This window comes from Notamacropus eugenii, chromosome 1 (genome assembly GCF_028372415.1).
Source record: "Notamacropus eugenii isolate mMacEug1 chromosome 1, mMacEug1.pri_v2, whole genome shotgun sequence".
Lineage (NCBI taxonomy): Eukaryota > Metazoa > Chordata > Mammalia > Diprotodontia > Macropodidae > Notamacropus > Notamacropus eugenii.
Genome location: NC_092872.1, coordinates 695,111,541 through 695,132,254, shown reverse-complemented (window position 1 = coordinate 695,132,254; position 20,714 = coordinate 695,111,541). Strand labels below are relative to the sequence as shown.

General features: G+C 47.4%; 1 protein-coding gene and 1 long non-coding RNA gene across 4 annotated transcripts in view; one reads left to right on the top strand and one right to left on the bottom strand.

The window, feature by feature from the left end:
- The window catches only part of FHOD1 (formin homology 2 domain containing 1), a 35,817-nt gene that overhangs the window by 2,860 nt on the left and 12,243 nt on the right, over window positions 1-20,714 (top strand). For all 3 annotated transcript variants that reach the window (XM_072636016.1, XM_072636015.1, XM_072636014.1), the window contains exons 2-10: window positions 12,403-12,509; window positions 14,166-14,230; window positions 14,709-14,776; window positions 14,860-14,965; window positions 15,587-15,681; window positions 19,403-19,514; window positions 19,623-19,717; window positions 19,879-20,022; window positions 20,106-20,302. In XM_072636016.1, coding sequence (XP_072492117.1) covers window positions 12,403-12,509; window positions 14,166-14,230; window positions 14,709-14,776; window positions 14,860-14,965; window positions 15,587-15,681; window positions 19,403-19,514; window positions 19,623-19,717; window positions 19,879-20,022; window positions 20,106-20,302 — 989 coding nt within the window. The remainder of the gene's footprint in view (window positions 1-12,402; window positions 12,510-14,165; window positions 14,231-14,708; window positions 14,777-14,859; window positions 14,966-15,586; window positions 15,682-19,402; window positions 19,515-19,622; window positions 19,718-19,878; window positions 20,023-20,105; window positions 20,303-20,714) is intronic.
- On the bottom strand, window positions 18,834-19,471 carry LOC140521235 (uncharacterized). The gene is made up of 2 exons (XR_011972837.1): window positions 19,382-19,471; window positions 18,834-19,047 (listed from the first exon to the last, which is right to left on the bottom strand). It is a non-coding gene; the product is annotated as an uncharacterized lncRNA (long non-coding RNA).

Genomic DNA, 20,714 nt, shown 5'->3' with positions numbered 1-20,714 from the left:
TCCAAAAGGGTCTCATCCAATCCAACAAGCTGTGTACTAGGCACTAGAGATACAAAACAAAACAGTCTATCTTCAAGGAATTTATATTCTAACAAAAGTCATAGGATCAGACTTGAGGCTTCATCTTTCTGTGCAAGGAGAGTCCTGCTGGGATCAGAACCTGCTCCTAGGGATTGGGGTGAAAGGATAAACCATCACTGTCCAGGAGACAGATAGCCAGTCCCAGGTAGCCACCATCCCTTCCTGAATAACTTTTCTTCCCAGGGAGCTTTGCTGGTTAGCTGATCTGCCTAGTGTGTGATAGCATACTTCCCTTTCTGTCCCCACCATGCAGTTCCTGCCCTGGGGAGGGATAAGGAGATAGATCCCTGAGCATGACATATCCCCCCCACCAATACCACACACACACACACACACACACACACACACACACACACACACACACACACACACACACACACACACACACACACACTCCCCAGCAGATAGAGACAAAGCATTGAATTAGAGTCAGAGGACCTGCGTTGAAATCCCAGCTTGATGCTGTCTAACCTGGGGAAAAGGATATTTCTTCTCTCTTGACCCTTAGTTGCTGCCTAGATCAAAAAAAGAGCTTAGACTAATCTTTCTACTAGTTGCAATAGAATGCGCCCCTGTGAATGGGACTGGAATGGAACTTTCCTGAAGGATGGGGCCACCATGAGGCAGGCAATGATTTGATTTTGAAATCTAGACAAAGTGGGTGTGGGCAATCCTGACACATGTCTTATCTAGGCAGCTGGGGCATTCATGGCCTCAGGGCCACCTAAAGAACTCTGAGGTTTCAGAGGATTTAGAGGTGAAAAGCTCTCTTCTAGCTCAATGCAGCCCCCATACATCATTTTACAGATGGGAAAACTGAGACTTAGGTCGAATTTGTTAAAGCCAGGAAACATCCCCAAATTCTTCCCCCCTTCCCATACTTTAAGCCAGAATCTGCCTAGCCCTAAACTCTTCAAGCTAGGGGCAGTAGACCCTGAGGGTTTATCTCAAATACAAACCCCATCCCAATTCCTCAGGCTCCTTTCATGGATGCCCCTGGGAAGCCCAGCACTAAGTGTGGCTGGGTTACCATAGTGACAGGCACAGGAGGCTGGCTCCCTGTGGCTGGCATCTCTGCCAGGAATGGTCAGATGCACCAAGACATTCCCATCCCAAATATAAACCATGACCACAGCCCCGGAATAGAAGTCCAGAGGAAAAGTAGAACTGAAAACAGGCCCCCATGGTAGGGCTTGGTTTGCAGAAGGAATGGTGGGGGGTGGGGAGTGCTATAAAGACCTCTAGACTTGGTGTTCCTTCTACAGCTGGGTTGTCTTTCCTACCAACAGGGACTCTTCCAGGGGTGACCAGAGGAGAAGTGGAGGCACAGGCCATGGTTTAGGATAATACAGCTGTATAGTGACCCAAATCTTGGAGCCCTAACTCAGGGCTGTTTGTCATTGGCAAGGTCGAGCAAACACAATCATTCCCCTCTGCTGCCAAGGGACCCGGCTTAGCCTAGGACCTACTTAGCCACATGACCTTTAACTTGACTACCCTAAAAGAATTCTAGTGCAGAGACCCACCCCTCCTGCAGGCCCCCACCCAATCCCTGGGCTGATGACCAACCACTTCCTAGAGCCTCCTCGGGGAAGGTCCTTGGGGGGGGCCTGGACACTCCTCTTCCTTGGGGGCATTGAGCTTCCTGCCCTCTGAGGCCTCACTGACTTCCTCCTCTGTCTGGGAGGAAGCTGTAGGGCCACAGCCCGTGACTCATCTCCTACTCGGAGGGTATCTGCTTCCCAGGCCAGGCCTGGCACCTTGGGCTAGAGCTTGGTCAGTGGAGGGGAGGCATGCCACCCGGGGGCATTGAGAGTGAGCTTCCTGGGGAATCTAGGGAAAAAACACCACTAGATCGGGAGTCAGAGAATTCATGTTTAAATCCTGTCTGCTGCTTACTGTCTATGGAACTCTGGGCCAGTAGCTTCCCTTCCCTACCTAATTTTTTCATTTCAAAACCCTGTGACCAATTATTTTTCCCCTTTCCTCCCCACCCTGTTCCTCATCCCGTCTTAGCACTAGCTGAGTAAGAGACCAGACCCATGGAATCCTACATGGTCCAGAGCTACCAACTCTCCAGAGCATAAGGGATCCGATTAATGGCTTCAGAATGCCAAGGAGGCACAGGGCTATGGCCTCAACTGTCATTGCCACTCCCCTTGCTGGTCACTGCTCTTTGCCCTCTCCAAGATGGTGGGAGGTGCTCTGTAGCAGAAGTCCCAGGCCTTGATATATTGGAAGGTGGTACTGACTTCTACTTGGGTGGTTCCACATCTCCCAGCTGGGGTGTGGACCCTGAGCTGGCACAGTTGAGGAGGCCAGAAGGCTCTCAGCCCAAGGACCTTTTCCCTCCTACTGGCAAGACCAGTCATGAAGTTTTATGTCCTTTTAACAAAGTCATAACTGGAAACTGTGAGCTGCATGACTAAGGTCAGAGCAGGCCTTGCAGAGGGACCAGGGCTGGACAGTTTCTCTCTAAAACAGTTTTGTGACTCTGCGGCCTGCTTGCTCTGGCCTCAGTTTCCCCACTCATAGCAGGAAAACAGTCATTGGAGGAAGGGAGAGAGAAGGATCTTAGTAGGAAATGGTATGAAGAGCCAGCCCAGTGCTATGAAGAGAGCCTTGGATTTTGGGTCAGAAAAACCCAGATTAGATCTTAATTCTACTACCTTCTTACCTGGGTGAAGATTGTGGGGGAGAGTTATGAGTGAACTCAAGAAGGAAATGGGAGCTGCATTAGGAAACTGGATCAGGGGAGCAATAGAGCATGGGGGAGAGAGCATTTGATTTGAAATCAGGGGACTTTATGACTTTGGACAAGTTACTTAATCTCTGGGACTCAGTTTTCCCATCTGTAAAATGTGAGGCTGGTCTAGGTGATCTCCCTAAGGAGATCTTCTAGTTGTGACGTTCTTTGATCTACGATCTAGGCTGGGGAGGTGGGGTGTATCCATCAGTGAGCTGCAGTGGAGGCTGGGGCTGAGGGGGGGGTATGTGTGAGTAGGGGATGACCAGGAAGGGATGAGAACTCATTTCCACACCCCACATCTCAGTGAAGGAGTAGTGAATCAGAGCAGGAGCAACCTCCAGACCAGAGAGGGAGGGTGTATTATGAAGCTATGACTCACTCCCTCCCTCTTCTCTCTGCCCCAAGCTGCTTTTTCCCACAGAAGGGTTTGGGGGAGGGTTGAGAAGCCTATTCTATCAGCTCTCCTGGCCCCTGCCGGCCTCTCCATTCTTCTTCCCACAGTCTCTCTTAGGTCTAAGTAAGGGCTTGGTTTCTATGCCTTGGGAAACCCAAGCTGATATGTTGCGGTGCTTTTTAGGGGGGGTAGAGGGGTAGGGAGTAGACCTTGTTATATAGTCTGTTGCCTTCTGCTCAGGGCCCTTACTGGGACACCAGGAAAGTACATTTGATGATCACAGCCACCCTGGGAAAGAGGGACTAGCCCAGGGGTGGAGAGCTTGTGGCCTCATGGACCTGCTGCTACCTAACTCCTCCAGTCAAAGGACAGCCCTAAAATATCTCTATTTCCTATGTCAGTGTATGTCTTTAGCCATCTCCCTCTGGCTTCCTCTATGCTCCTCTACCTTAAACTCTCTGTGTGCCTTCTGAAACCGGGAGGACCAGTTTGGGGTTATTTACAGACACCAGAGGGACTGCTTATCTAGGAGGGGGGGGAGGGCTAGGCTGGGACAGCCCTAACCATTGGTCCTTCTTCAGGGAACCCCAAGTCTCTGAGACCTCCCTTGCCCCAATCCCTAACCACAGCTTGGCTGTTACCTCTTATGACATGTTAGACCAGGTCCCATTCCCAGTCAAACAATTGATCCAGTCCTTCAGTGTTTGCCATTCATTGTATAGGAATTGTTTCATTAAGACTTCACAATAGTCCAGTGAGGAAGGTGATAGCCCATTTCTGTGGGTTCTAAAGTTTACTAAGGCTTTCCTCCCGGCCATTCTTTGAAGTAAGGTACCTATTGTTATCCCCATTTTACAGATAAGATGAAGGGGCTGGTAAGTGTCCATAGCAGTATTGGAACCCAAAGTCCTTGGACTCCAAATCCAGGGCTCTTCCCACTGTGTCTAGTGAGTGCCATGAGAGATCCTGGAAAGAACAGTGCTCTCTTTGGCCTCTTGGGAAATCTTCGTCCAGGAGCTGTCACTGTTAATGAAGAGTTGAAGTTCTATTATCCTGAGGGTTTGAGCCCTAGTGGGGAAAAGGTAGATCGAAGAGGCTCTTGTTATATGGCAGTAATTAGCCAGCTAAGGCTAAGGGGGGGGGGGGGGGGGGGTGCTAAAGAAGGAAGAAAATCTCTGAAGGAAAGTGGGTGGGAGGCCCTAGTGACAGCAGATGGAAACAAAGGAGAGAGCCTAGGAAGTGAACCATCCAACTACACCATTGACTATAGCTCAGTGATGCAGTAGCCCATAGAGCTCAGGGCTTGGATTAAGATCAGGTTAAAACCCTACCTTGTTTGGACACTTATTATAGCTGTGTGACCCTGGGCGAACTTCTGGGCCTCGGTTTCTTCATCTAGAAAAAAAGGGGGTTGGACTTAATGACCTTTGAGTTCCCTTCCTTCTCTAAGTCTATGACCCTATTCAAACACCAGTATACCGTGTAGAGGACTTAAAGTTAAGTTCTGGAAGAGATGCCAAAATTAAATAAGACCCAGTTCACACCATGATGGAGCTGACAGTGTAGTAGGGAACTGTGATCTTTCCCCAGTAACTGTAACACAATAGTTATACGTGGTGGATGCATCAGAGGTGGACAGCCAAAGTACTGTGTTGAGTCCTATAAGGGAAGGGGCTTACTAACCTTGAAGATAAATGAGAGCTTCATGGACAGAAGAGGGGTGAAAGTTGGAGTTGGAAGACCTAGAGCCAGCTACTGTGAAGGTGAGAGTACTGTTGAACCCAACCCCTAAGTTCCAACTGACCCCCTACCACCATCACCACTGGTCTAGAAATCTGCTAGTCAGGAATCTATGATGATGAGGTCCCTGAGGACATAAAACAACAGGGGGCAGAAGCATCAGGGAGAGAAAGGGGAAATTTGGCATGGCCCCAGGGTACAAAGAATGTAACCCAGAGCCTTGGTTCATGGCCAAGTGACCCAGAATGGAGAGCAGGTGACCCCAGGAAGGGGCCCTGGGACTAGAGCGGAAATATCTCAGGCTAGTTGGGGCCAGGGTGTGGGGAACAGGCACCATCCTGCTGTCCTGGAATCTGCACCATCCAGCTGTTTTCCTGGCCCTGACAGCACCCACATGAGCCAACTAGACCACAGGGGTGGTGATCTGAGGGAGGACCATTAAGGGGTGGGAATTTGTTTGGGAGCTCCAGGAGAAACTGACTAGCCTAGTAAAGGTCAGGAGGGGTAGCAGCATGTTAATAATAGTAACAATGATAATAATTAGTATTTATAATTTTTATAACATTTAAAAGTTTGCGGAGCACTTTATAGTTACCTCATTTGATCCTTATAACAACCTGAGGGAGGTAGGTGCTATTATCCCCACTTTATAGATGAGGTTAAGTGACTTGCTTAGGATTTGAACAAGGTCTTCCTTAGAGCAGTGCATAAGGCCTTTGGGCTCTTCCAATTCTAGATCCTATAATTAAGAGTCTAAGGCCAGTAAATACTTTTTAAGTGAATGAATGGGTATCTTGAGGCTCATCAGACTAGTCACTCCTCTTTAGTTCCTCACTCCCAGTTTGAAGAACCCACTTGACCCAGAGACTGGTCCCTGAGAAGATCAGGAGGTAACATGGAGTGTGTTTGTTCGTCCTTCATTGCCGAAGAAGACCATGCCATCAAAGAAATGATGACATGACTTGTACTTGACTTTGTTTTGAGTGAGGGAGGGCTGTACAGGTCACCAGCCTCACTTCTTCTCCAGAGCCATCTGAACCCAGTGACCAAATATTCATCAGGATGAGTAGAGATGACCCAGGTTGAGGCAATTGGGGTGAAGTGACTTGCCCAAGGTCACATAGCTAGTGAGTGTCAAGTGTCTGAGGTGAGATTTTGAACTCAGGTCCTCCTGACTCCTGCACTGGTGCCCTATCCACTGCACCACCTAGCTTCCCCAGGTAAGATGGTATAATAGAGAGAATATTCTACTTGGAGTCAGGAAGACCTTTGTTCAAATACCTGGTCAGATACTTACTACCTTTGTACCCAGCCCTGATCAGTAAAATCACTTTAACCTCTCCAAATTTCAGTTTCATCATCTGAAAAATGGGGCAAATAATACCTTTGTAAACCTTTTCAGGCTATCATAAAAGACAGCTGCTGCTTCTGTCTTATCTAAAATGGGTGGCAGGCATCACCTAGAGATGTAGTTGGGGGAGGGTAGAAAGTTGAATCAAACGGGATGAGGAGGGTAGCTGCTGCTGCCATCAGATAGAAGGGATTAAAAATTACCCAAATGAGGAGGTTCGAATTGGGATGTATAAGAATAAGGAAGGGGGAGGGAGGGCTTAGGTCAAAAGTTAGAAATGAAAGATTTAGAAATTTAAAAAAACACAAAGTAAAAAGTGCATAGCAGAGAACTAAAGAACTTACAAGGAAGCAAAGAAAAGGTGGACAGCTACATACTGTGTAGTAGTAAATACTACACAATGTGTAGCATTTTTTATATAAACTTTCTTGTCATGGAAATTTATTACTGTATATTTTGCATCATCTCATGTTCTACTGTACACATGGCAATGCTTTTTTCTTTTCTTTTGTATTTGTTTTAATATTTAAGATTTTTTTAAATTTAGTTTTTAAAAAGGGGGAAAGAGAAATGAAAAAGCTCTAAAACCGACTAATACCCTCACTCTCCATATAAGACAACTGAGGCTCTGAGTTGAAGCAGACTTGGCTGGGATCACATTGGTATCGAGTGACAGCCAGGTTTCAAACCTAGATCGTCCAGCTGAAATTCCAGTGGTCTTAACATGATAGTGAATCACAGACCTACAGCTTAAAGGCCCTTGAGTAGAACCCCTTCATCTTATGGAGGAGCAGACAGGACCTCAGAGAAGGTGTAACTTGTTCGTGGTCACACAGGTGCTAAGCAGCAAAAAATTGGTTGTTTGAACCAGTTTCTTCTGGCTCCAGATCTAATACTCTTTACATTAGAGTATGCTAAAATTCTGAAGCAAACTGGAAGGGAGGAAATTGAGTGACCTCCCAAGATCACCCAAGGAGTTGGCATAACTAGAATTTAAACCTTTTACGATGAAGGCTGGAGGGGATGGGGTGGGAAAGAAACTTGAAGGAGAAAGGGCCTGAGTGAGGACAGGGTTACTCAAGCCCTCTGGGATCTGACTAACATTTGATGGCAGAGAGGGCTCTGGCTAAGTTACCTTACTCTAGAACAAACTGGGTTTTGGACTTCTCTTCCTCATGTAATACAGAGCAGTTGAAAGATTTCCCTCTTCATTGTGCATTTGTATATGAAATTAAAATTTAGAGTTAGAAAGGACTTTAGCATTTATCTCATTTTGTAGATAAAGAAACCTAGAGTGTGGCTCAAGGCCACATTGGTTGGTAGAAAAACCAGGATTTGAACCCAGGTCTTTGATCTGAGAGATATTTTTGGCATCTCTGTATGGTTCTTTGAAGATCTGGGTATTGGGATATTGTGACTCTCTTTTTGTATAGTTCCAGGTGGGAGGGAGGGAGTTTGGTGTGCCATGCTGAGTCATTGGGGGAAGGGGGAGGGGGAACCTCAGTATTGGTCAGCATCAGGAGGGGTGGGGTATTTATTCAGTTGTCTCAGTCATGTCTGACTCTTCATGACCCCATTTTCTTGGCAAAGATACTAGAGTGGTTTGCCATTTCCTTCTCCAGCTCATTTGACCAATGAGGAAACTGAGGTCAACAAGGTTAAGTGACTTGCCCAGGGTCACACAGCTAGTAAGTGTCTGAGGCTGTATTTGAACTCTTCCTAACTCTGGGACCAGCACTCTATTCACGATGCCATCTAGCTACTCCAGGGTGGGGTATAACCTACTATAAATGAGTTGCTAGGGAACTCAAGGGAGGGGGGCAGATGGCTAAGAAGCTGAGCAGCTGCTTTGTCTGATGACAGTCAGGATCTGAAGGTTGCTCTCCTCAGGAAGAGGGAGAACACTTACACTTGCCCTGTATAGAAAATGCTCAATGCCCTTGACATCATCTGCAGAATGTTAAAACTGGAAAAAACCTCAGAGATCCTCCAGATCCTCCCTTTGCAGAGGAGTATGATTTGCCCAGGGTCATATTATAGAAACCCTTGTGTTGTAGTGGAAAGAGGGTTGGTGTGGTATCCAGAAAACTGAATTTGAATCCTGGCTCTGACCTCTAGGCCAGTGTCTGAGCCTTGGTGTTTTCTTTCATCTGTAAAATGAAGGTGATCACAGAATCAGAAAAGGTGAAGGGTACCTCAGAGGTCAGCCCCTTCATTTTTACAGATGAGGAAACTGAGGCCCACATGCCCAAGGAGGCTGAGGTAATAAGAGGCAGGAACGATCTGAAGTAGGGTCCAGAGTTCGCTCCCTGTTATACCATGCTGCTTACCTCAAAGCATCGTAGTAAGCATTGAGATTTGTAAATCTCAAGTATCAAAGAAATAACTATTATTTATAATTCTGGTTAGTGGCAGGGCTTAGTTGAAACATGGAATCTTAAAGGTAGGGCCATCAAATCTACCTTCCCCCCTCCCCCACTTCAGGCTTCCCCCAGTTCTGCCCTCAGGCATCAGTCAGATCAAAGCCAATTCCACCTCCACGTGACAACCCTTCAAATACTTGAAGACTGATGTTATGGCCCCTCTGGACTCCTCAGACTGCTGCCCACCCTCTCATCCAACCTCTTGATTTTGTAGATAAGGAAACTAAGGCCTAGAAAGGCTCAGCGCCTTGCCCAAAGTCTCCAGGGTAGCAGAACTGGACCTGGACGCCCCCTGGTTTCTTACTCTAATCCGGTGCCCTGCCAAGGAGACAGCAAGACAGCAGTCAGTCAAACTGACCCTAAGCAGGAAACAGCCCAATCTCTTACTTCTCTTCCCCTTGGATTCTGTCCTTCTTCCCTTCCCCCTACCCACCAGCTTTCCTTTGGGGAAGGGAATGGGAAGGGTCTCTGCCACTCTCTTGGGTCTCCTCCTAAAATAGCCCAAGAGAGAGGATGATTGTGCTCCTATTCCCTTCCCCTAAGAAGGGAGGGCGAGGAGCCAAGCAGGAAGTGGGACCAGGGCTCACAGTGTTTGTCCCAAGCGGGAAGGGAGGTGCATTACCTCAGACAACCCCATCGCCCCACCCTCTGGGGGATGGACGGGGCTCCTTGTCCCTCCTCCAAATGAGCCCTCTCTATTGTACTGGTCCCATTGAAATAATATAATGCTTTATATTTAGAGGAACATACATACACACACACACACACCACTTATATAGATGTGTATGTATATACGACCCTTAACACATATATGATGTAATACATAAACATGTATAATACACATATATTATATGGTGTGTGTATGTGTATGTGTGTGTGTGTGTGTGTGTGTCTGTCCCTGGGCATATAGACTATTAGGGCTAGAAGGGACCTCAGAAATTAACTAATCTAATCCCCTCACTTTATCATTGGGAAATCTGAGACCCGAATAAGAGACTTTGACCAAGTTACTTCCCGTTTCTGGGCCTTGTTTTCCCCATCTGTCAAATGAAAGAGTTGCTTTGTAAGATCTCTTCCAGCTCTAAATTTTATGACCTTATGAACACAAGATCTCAAGTAAGAAACAGAGGCAGGATCTGAATCTGGAATTCCTGACTAACTCTAATGCCCATTTTTCTAGCACTTGGCAGTTTTCAAAGCTCTCACCACAACCCTGTCACTGCCCAATAAGGTGAGGTGGACAAAATTCTGGATCTAGAGCCCAGCAGGCCTGGTTTCCAATCCCGGCTCTGCCACTTGATATATATATGACCTGGGACAGTAACTTAACACCCCCCGAGCCTCAGTCTCCTCATCTAAAACATGAGATTAAACTAGGGGACATTCAAGGCTCTTTCTAGCTCTAAATCTATACCCTAGAATTTAGTGGGACCTTACTGTTAGGATAACCCATGGCTCAGAATTGGAAACTCTCAGGTTTTCCCTGGTAATATCTGAATGTGGCTCATTTGTAGCTTTCCCCAAAGGGCCCTCAGCTCCCAGGCAAGCATTGTTCTTCCAAGGCATGAAACACAGAATAGGTTAATTATACAACAAAGAATGCAGGAAGGAGGCCTACACTCGTCTTTAGATAGTCAAGAAAACATTTCCCTCTGGTGAGCCCCACATCCTCCAAGGGTTTACATAGTCACTTTCAGTACCATCCTGAGGTTGAGGCTTCTTCTTACAGGAAAATAATTTAAAATTGTGAGGAAGTCAAATAGCTGATGCTTTTGGCAAACTCTGCCTTCCCTAGGGACCTATAGTGTCATTCCAGACTTATGACACAACTCTGGAAGTAAGGCTTCTCAAAGTGGGGGAAAAAATCAGAGTCAATAGACAGTTCATCCGCCTCATCTATATCTTCACAGTCCACATGACTCACAGTACCGGTGAAGGGCAGATTCTTTGATCATTGGGTTATGGCGCCTCCCAAGGTCTGCTTCCAGATGAGAACAGTATTGTCTGTATGAATCTGCTTTTAATAATAGTAGCTAGCATTTACATAGCACTTTAAGTTTTGCAAAGAACTTTGCAAATATTATCTCTCTTCTCCTCACAACAACCTTGGGAGATAGGTGCTATTATTATCCCCACTTTACAGGTGAGCAAACTGAAACTAAGTGATTTGCCTAATGTCACACAGCTAGTATTTTTCTGATGTGGGATTTGAACTCAAGGTCTTCCTGACTTTATCCAGTGTACCACTCAGCTGCATTGTGGGTGGTTTTTTGTCTGTTTTGCCCTGTCTTGGCCCACCTGGAGTCTTGGAAACTCTTTCACTTGAATGTCTTGCTCCAGCTACCTCTGCTAGCCACGTTTCCTTCTTCAAGAGAGTTACCTCTCTTACAGTGAGACAGCTGAGGCCTTAGGGAGTCAGCACCTCCTAGTGGGCCCTCTTGATAGTAGGGAAGAAGGAACACTCACCCCCACCTTTTTCCCCTGACTTTCCTCTCCCCTACTTCTCCTCTGCTAGAGCTAAACCATGCAGATTGAAGAAATAAGGAGGTAGAAAGGGGAGGGACCCAGCTACAGAAGAGGAGGAATTTGACTGGATGGGATGGAGGCTGGGATCTGGCCCAAGAGTGTGTCAACAGCTAAGTGCCCTGCAGGCAGTGCTGTCTGAGAACAGAAAGAGGCCAGAGGACCATCTGCTTGAGATGCCAAGCAGGGGGTTGGACTAGGTGATCTCAGAAGTCCCTTATAAGTCTGAGATCTTATGATGCACCTGGGTCCTGGTCTCTTTCCCCTGCCCTCCTATACTGGAACAGGTGGAATAACTCCATCCTGTAGAATGATGGAAAAATTATAATAATAACTCATCTTTTTATAGCACTTTTATCACAACTGTCCTACAGGTTATATAGTATGGAAATCATCCCCACTACACAGATAAGGAGACTGAGGTTCAGACAAGTTAAATGATTCAGAATCACAAGATTTTAAGTTCAAAGACACCTAAAAAGTCATGCACCCAAACTCCCCCACCTTACAGAGGAGTAAACTGAGGCCCGGAGAGAAGAAATAATTTGTCTTGTAGCTAATGGCAGCATTTGAGGCAAGGTTCATCCTTTTTAATCAAAAAGAGGAAGTGTGTCTAGCAGACAGAGCACTGAAGCTGGAGTTGGGATCTCACCCTAGTGCTTGGTTTTGGGTCATGGGCCTTGGCCGCCTCATCTGTAAAAATGGGGGCAAATATCAACTGACAACCATTTATTAAGTAGTGCTTTGTGTCAGGCATTGTCAAAATAATACTCTCAGGCAGCCCTCTTTCCCTTCAAAGACTTTCCATTGGATCAGGAGAAACAAATGTTAGATATAAATACATACAAAAATACGCATAAAATATGTCCAGCGGTGTGGGAGATACCAGCCATTGGGAGATCGGACCAGGTGACACGTAGGAAGCAGCCTTGAGCTGGGGTTAGAAGGAGTGTGTACATTGTCGGCCTCACCAGGGTACAGTCATAAAATATCACATAAATGTAAGTCATTATTTACTGAGCTCCTACCTGTGTGTGAACTGCACAGGGAGAGGGCCAAAGTCATCTGGGAGTTCCCACAGGGGGCAATGAGAGGGAAGAGCAAAGAGTCTCTGAAAGAATCCTTCTCTCTTAACTTCCAGCTAGAAGACTGTGCCCTGCAAGTATCTCCATCTGGCTATTATCTGGACCCAGATTTGTCCCTAGAAGAGCAGCGGGAGATGCTGGATGACTTCTATGAAGAGATTGGGTTGGTATTTACCCTCAACCTAGGGTTGGGAGGAGAAGGCATATCAGTCCCATCTCTGCTACTTGCTGCCTCCATAATCACCCATCCTTTCTCAGCCTCTTTCTTTTCTGTCCCCTACCCCAGACCCTTTCCTCTCTGTTCTCACCCCACCGATTCCCATCTTCTCCTTGGTCTGTGTTCTTCCCTGGGTGAAACTTGGGGCATGAGCTCTGATCGGTAATCACTGTGAGCTCTGGGAAGGCATTATTTAAGGCTATGTGTCTCACACACACACACACACACACATGCACACTGGAGACATTATTTAAGGCTATGTGTGTGTGTCTCTCACACACACACACACACACACACACAAACTTTCTGTCTCTCACACACACATGCACACTAGAAGGCATTATTTTAAGGCTTGCTATGTGACACACACAAAACCAGGCTAAAATTTCATTAACCTATACCTCTGATCTCGCTCAGCCCCTGACATATGTACCTATTCCCTTAATTTCTCCTGAGGCCCAGAACTCATTTCTTTCCTGCCCCCTCCTAAGGAAATAGTGGTTAGACACAAACACAAGGACACAGATAAATAATAATAACTTGATATTTCATTCATGCCTTGAAGCTCCTAGGGCACCAAGGCAGTGGAAGGATTCCCATTCCCATCTTACAGATGGAGAAACTGAGGCCCAGTGGTTAAATGATTTTCTTGGGATCACACAGCTAGTAAATAAGAAACCAGGATAAGAATTGGAAGAGCCTGTTAAGTTACCTCATCTGAACCTCTCCTTTTTACAGAAGAGGAAACAGGCCCATAGGAAAGTGATTTGCCCGTGGATCACATGGCAAGTTAATGGTAGAACTCGAAATCAAATTCAGGGCTCTGACTCCCCTGATTCCACAGTATATACTAGGGCCTGAGAGTCCCTCCTTGCTTTTTCTCCAGAGAGACTTGGGCAAGGGGGGGAGGGGCTTTATTCATTCCTGCAGGGATCCTCTTCCTGCCTCCTTCCCCTACCTGGAAACTGCCCTGAGTCTCAGCCATCTCTCAACAGGCTGGCACTCCTCTTTGCCCACCCCCACCCCCCCTTGACATTCTGAGTATATGGATGGAGGGAGGGGGAAGGGAGGGAAAGAAACTAGGCAGAAGGAATGGGGTATCCCACTGCTCTCCCCCAAGAACCCCTTGAGGGCACACAGCCTGTGGGAGAGTTAATGTGGAATGCCTGGTATACCTGTGTTTGCCCAAACCCTCCAGCTTCCTCTGTCCTTAAGGGGCCCTTGTCTGTCAGCGCCACCCTTCCCCCAGGACTAGGGACAAGAGAGAGGGAGAGGGAGTTGAATTGAACTTCTTCCTGGAGTTTTTGGCTGGAATGTAGAAGCCGTTGTGTGAGAAATGTCGGGAGGGAGGCAGACTTTCAGGACTGAGATTAGTTTAGGCAGGGCCAGGAGAAGGGGTGATGTCTGTGATACAGTGAAGCAGTCTGGATTTATTCTGACAGCCTAGCTCTCGGCCCCCCTGTGGACAGTATTTATTACCTGTGTGACCCTAGGGAAGTCACAGAACCTCTCTGAGCCTCAGTTTCCCCATCGATAAAATGAGGTTGGCCCAAGTGATCTCTAAAGGTCACATCTGGCCCTAAATTTCTACTTTTCACCTAGCAAAGGGAGGAAGCCCACCCTCATTCTGCGTACCCAGCTCTCCATCCGAGTCCATGCCATCCTAGGTGAGTTCCTGCTCTCACCCTGCAGCCACCCCCATCACAACTCTTTAGGACTCTTCTCCATTTCCTGGGAAGGAGGGAGTGGGGAGCCTGGGCCAGGCAGATAAGAGGCAGGATGTATGTGGGGGCCATCCCCAGCTAGGGCTCTGTTCTTCCCCAGGGGATGGCTGACCTAAGAGTTGTGGGTAGGAAGTCACTCCAGGAATGGAGAGTGAACGCAGTAGGCCTTGGGGAGAGTGGGAGGTGGGTTCAGGGATGGAGGAGTTGCCCCTGGAGGCTGTGGAAGGGTGAATTTGTGGTCAGCTTACTACATAGCTGAGATAGGTGTGGGAGGGTCTGAGCCTGAGTGACTATTCCAGGTTCACTGCCTACTCTTGAGAGGGGAAGGGTAAGTCTGTGTCTGACATCCTGTCCTGGGTGGGGGTGGGCCCGAGGCTGTACCTGGGTGAGCAGTGCCTCACCATCCATCTGCCCTCTACAGAGAAGCTTTATAGATCCAGCGGCCCTGAGCTGCGCCGCTCACTCTTCTCCCTGAAGCAGATCTTCCAGGTGAGGGGGTCACTAGGAGGCCAGCCTGGGAGGGAGCATCTGGAGGTGCTCCCCCCTGAGCTCTTCCCCCACTGCCTCTGTAGGAAGACAAGGACCTGGTACCAGAATTTGTACACTCAGAGGGCCTGAGCTGTCTGATCCGAGTGGGGGCCGCCGCAGACCATAACTACCAGAGCTATATTCTCCGAGGTGGGTCTAGGCATGGGTTAGCCCTTTTTGTCCTTCCTGCCCCTCTCCTGCCATGGCCTCATTCTGCGGGTGGTGCTGTCTCCCACCCACTCCCCTCTCGGTTTGATTTTTAAAGCCTTTTAGGACCTGGCCCCTTCCTTAATTTCTAGTCTTCTTATACTTTACTCTCCTACTTATGATCCAGTGACACTGACCTCCTGGCTGTTCTGCCTACACATTACTTCATCTCCTATCTCCAGGCCTTTGCACAGGCTGTACCTCACGCCTGCAATGCTCTCCCTCCTACTCTCTGTCTCTTGGTTTCCTTTGAGACTTGGTTCAAATCCCACCTTCTGCAAGAGGCCTTTCCTGTTTCCCCTGCACACATACCCCTCCCCATGCCTTCCTTGTGGTGATTACCTCTACTTTACCCTGTATATATCATAGTTGTACGTAGCTGTTTGCATGTGATCTCTCCCACTAGACAACTTGAGGGCAGGAGCCCTGCTTTTGCCTTCCTGTGTGTCTCTTGTGCCTAGTACACTGCCTGGCACATAGGAAATGCTTGATAAATCCTTGTTGCTGACTGGCTGGCTGGGGCTCCGGCCCTTGTCGCACTGACCCCAGCCATCCCTCCTCCAGCCCTGGGTCAGGTGATGCTGTTTGTGGATGGCATGCTGGGTGTGGTTGGACACAGTGAAACCGTGCAGTGGCTCTACACCCTCTGTGCTAGTGTGGTGAGTAAACCTGCCCTCTCTCCCTTCTGTTTTTGGAGGCTGCCAACCCTGAACGATGTAAGTGTAGTAAGAAAGTGAGGGAGGGGAAGGAGGCGGTAAGGGCTGTCAGGAGATCCAGGTTCTAATTCAGCTGCTGCCACTAACTGTGACCTTGAACGACTCATTCCCCCCACCCCATCCTGCCTCAGTTTCCTCATCTGTAAAATCAACCAACAAAGATTTAAGCACTCACTATGTGCCAAACATTGAGCTTGGTATACAAATACAAGTAAAAAGAAAGAAACTTACATCCTGATCGGGAAAGACAACACATAAAAGGGAGGGAGGGAGGAAGAAACACTGAAAGGAAAGCATGAGAGTGCATGGACTGGCTGGCTTCTTCTTGGGACCTCCCCCACTTGCATCTAAGCTGTCTCCCCTCACTCCACCAGATGGGTGCCATAGGTGTCAAGGACCAGCTAGTGGCCCAATCTGGTTGGTCCAAGGAGTGCATGAAAGAGAATAGGATGAGATAAAGCTGGCACAGTTAATTGGGTTAGGGTTGTCAGGCTGAAGAGCTTACTTTTTATTCTGAACGGAATAGGGAGCCATGGAAGCTTTTTGGTCAGAGGAGGGACTTGGTCCTACTTATAGTTTAAGAAAGTTGGGTGGAGGATTGCCTGGCAAGAAGGGAAACTGAGACAAGGAGGCCAGTGTAATCCAGGAGAGAGGTGATGAGGACCTGATCTAGGATGATGGGCAAAGACAGTAGAGAAAAGATGTATTTGAAACATGTGGAATTAGACAGCATTTGTGACTGCTCTTTCTTACCTTAGCCCTACTCTCCTCAGATTATTATCAGTCACACCACTCCTTCTTGGCCTCTTGAACTTCCAGTCCCCTAATCTCAGGCATTTACCCAGGCTCTGTCCTTGGTCCTCTTCCCTCCTCCATCCAGCTTCTCTCCATTGGTGATCTCATCTCTTCTCTGACTCCCAAATCTACATATATAGACTAAATCTCTCGAGCTCCAGGCCTGCATGTCCCAATGGCATGCTGGACATTCCCAGCTGCAGGTCTCAATGGCGCCTCAAGCATGGCCACAATGGAATTCATCATACTTTCCCCCTAAGCCTGCCTTTCCTTCCAACTTCCCTGTTCAGACTAAGGACACCATCCTCTTCTCAGTCACCCATACTCAAGGCCCTGACATCACCCTTGATTCTTTCCTTTCCTCTCCTGTACGGTCTCCACAACATCTCTCAAATCCATTTCCTTCTCTTCACTTACATTGCCAACTCTAAAAGTGTTAGAGGAAGTCAGTCACTGATGAACACCTATAGCACTGAGGGCCCAGTGAGGTAAATAACTTGAATTTGGACTGGATCTTGTCAGCACTGTTTTTCAGCATCGTCCCCTAGTATTTAGTTAGGTCCTGGCTAGTGTTAACAGCCAACACAAACTGATTGTAACTTTTGCATGTGAATTTTTTAAATCCCCCTTAACATAAAGCATAAATACCAAAAATGGTTCATTTTGATAAACATTTTAGGTCAGGGGTGGGAAACCTACAGCCTTGAGACCATGTGTCTCCCTCTAGGTCCTCAAGTGCAACCCTTTGACTGAGTCCAAGTTTTATTGAATAAATCCTTTTGACTAAGTCCAAATTTCACAGAGCAAACCCTTTTATTAAAGGAATTTCAGGGTTCAGAATCTTGGGAGGTACAGAAGTTTCAGATGCTGGTGACCTTTCTACTGCATTTGTCCCTGTTAACCACCCTCTCCTGGATACCCTTCCCTTGGATTTCCTCACATTGCTTCCTCCTGAGTCTTTCCTTACCTGTCTAACTACCTTCAGCCTCCTTCATTAATTCATTGTCCAAATCATATCCCCTAAACATGAATGTTACCCAAGATTCTGTCCTAGCCCCCCTACTCTTTTCTTTGGTCATGGTGACCTCATGGCCTCCCCTGGGTTTGGTCATCATTTTTATGCCAGTGACTTCTGGATCTACTTATCCATCCCAGTCTATCTCCTAAGCGTCAGTCCAGCATCACCAACTGCCCCATAGACATTTCAGACTGGATGTCCCCAAAACATCTCAAACTCAGCATGTCCAAAAAAGAACTCATTATCTTTCCCCCTAAACCTACCCCTCTTCCATATTTCCCTGTTTCTGTTGAAGGCACCATTGTTTTTCCAGTCTTTGAGTTTTATAATCCTGCCTTGACCTTACTCTCCCTTACCTCATATATCTAATCATTGACAAAAATGGTGTTTTTCATCTGATTTCTCTCCCCTTACACATAGTCACCACCTTAGTTCATGCTTCCTTGCCCCTTGCCTAGGCAATCCCTCTCTCAAATATCTCCCCACTTTAGTACATCCTCCACACTGCTGCCAAAGTGATTTTCCTTAAGTCTGATCCCTCTAAGCTCCCATGGCTTCCCATTACTTCTAGAATCAGATATAATAAACTCCTTTGCTTGGCACTTAAGGACTTTCTCAAACTCCTCCCAAACTCTCTTTCCAGCCCCAATGTACATTTATTTATTGTAACATTTATTGTACAAGAATACATCCTGCACTCTTCAGTCCAGCCAAAGAGATTTTCTCAGTGTTCCTCACATGGGATACTCCATGTCTTGCCCTCTTGCCTTTGCACTGGCTTTGCTCTATTCCTGGCATTCCCTCCCTCTTCATCTCCAGCCTTCTACCTGAAGCCTTTTCTCATCCCACCAACTACTTTTGTGCCCATTCTCTTGATACTACATGTATTCTTCTACCTGCCCTTGTCTCCTGTGTTAGAACTCCTTCTATTCCCAGCTTAGCCCAGTGGCTTCACAAATGCTTGTGGCACAAATGATACCAACCATACTTCTTGAGGACTGATGATGGAACAGGCTGCCCACCTCCTGGAGAGGCGAGTGCAAACTGAGACGTTTTTATGGAGATGGCCAATGCAAGAATTTGTGTTTCTTGACTATAAGTGTTTTGCAACAGGGGTTTTGTTTTTCTTGCTTCCTCAATTGGGGATGGGGGAGGGAGTGGGGAGAAAATTTGGAACTGAAAATAAATTAAATTTTAAATTAAATTAATTTAATTAAACTTTAAAATTTTTCTTATTAAAAAAATTTCTAATAGCAAAAAAGAAAATGCTTATTGGTTTGACTTGTGAGTAGGGACTTTCTTTTATTGCATTTGTAGCCTTAGTATTTACCAAAGGGTTTGGCACATGACCAGTGCTTAATAAATCCTTGTTGCTTGATTGGTTGATTGATCGGAGATCTGACAGTGAGTGGCAGAGGTGAAATCGAGAGAGATAACGAGAGTTGTTCTTCCATTCTAAGTTCTAAAGTCCCTTCTAGCTCTGACTGGTTTAGATTCTGAAAAAAAGAAAACATGGCGCTATCTTAACTACCATCTCAGTGATGTCACAACACTGAAGTTCTGCTTCCTGCCCTTGGGTGAAAAACAGAAGAATTTCCCCCACAGGCTTCACCCCCTAGAGAATCCCTCAAAGAATATTGCCCTGGAGAGAAAGCCTCATCCCAGTGAAAGACATCTCCCTTCCCAGGCTCCTTTCATAAAAGCTTTCCTGCCTTCATCCTCTGCTTCTGTATGGGAAGTCCCTTTAGTCCCCAAAGTAGGGCTGAGCTCCCCTTTCCCATAACCCCCTGCCTAAGACATGCTACCAAGAAATAATAGGACCTTACTTACTGGATGCCTCCTTCTCCCCAGTCTCGTCTGGTGGTGAAGACATCCCTGAAGCTCCTTCTGGTGTTTGTGGAATATGCAGAGACAAATGCCCGGCTGTTCATCCACGCTGTCAATACTGTTGCCAATGCCACTGGTCAGGCACCCTTCCCTCTTCTCTCCTCTCTCCTCGCTGTTGCCCCCATGCCCTCATTTTGTGCGCTCTCTACCTTCCCACACACCTCTTCTGTCACCTACTCCACAGGTGCTTACCCATGGGCTACCTTTGTGTCCATCCTGGAGGAGAAAAATGGTGCTGACCCAGAACTGCTGGTGTTCACCATGACACTGATCAACAAGGTGCTTGGGGCTGGGGGAAGAGCAGAGGTCCTCATGCCCTTAGGGTCCCCCCCATACCCACCCATGGACTAGCACCCACCCCACAGCACCCTCATTATCAGGTCTCAGAACCCTTTATGGTGGCTGAGGGCCCAACCTCACCTTTAGCGTGGTGCCTACAGACACTGGCAGCCCTTCCTGACCAGGACTCATTCTACGATGTGACGGATGCATTGGAGCAACAGGGCATGGAGAGCATTGTGCAGAAGCACCTGGGTAGCTCTGGCACAGACGCTGACCTCAGGGCACAGCTTGTCCTCTATGAGGTAAGGATCCCAGAATTGGGGCATCGGGGGGCATCAGAATTCCCAGGTTTTCTTCCTCACTTCTACCTCTTCTCTTTCTACAGAGTGCCCTGCGGCTAGAAGATGGGGACCCTGAAGAGGGGGTAGCAGGCGGACGGCGGGAGCGCAGGAAACCATCTTCAGAGGAGGGAAAGAGGAGCCGGCGTTCCCTGGAGGGGACAGGGTATAGCCTCAGCTCTCCTGCTAGGGCCAGCTGTCCCATCCTGCCCCCCTCCAAGTCTCCTGTGGAAGCTCACCCTCGGTAAGTGAATCATTGTCAGTCAGTAAGTATTCATGAGGTTTGTTAAGTGCCTACCATGTGCCAAGCACTCCATCTCTCAGCAGACCTGAAAAACTCTCCCTCATCATCCCCACCTACTGGCTTCCATGGTTTCCTTTAAGCCCCAACTCAAATCTCATCTTCTACAAGAAGCCTTATTCTCATGCCTTCCCTCCCTTAATTATTTTCTATTTCACTTGTTCATGATATTTTGTTTGCTTGGCAAAGACTGCCTTTAGTCTCTTTTTCTATCTCCAGTGCTTAGCCCAAAGTGTCTAGCACATAGTAGTTACTTCATAAATGTTTCTTGACTGACAGAGTGGTCACAAAGAGAGGCAAAACACAGCCCCTGCCCTCAAGGAGGTCACAATGTAATGGGGAAAGCAACAAGCAA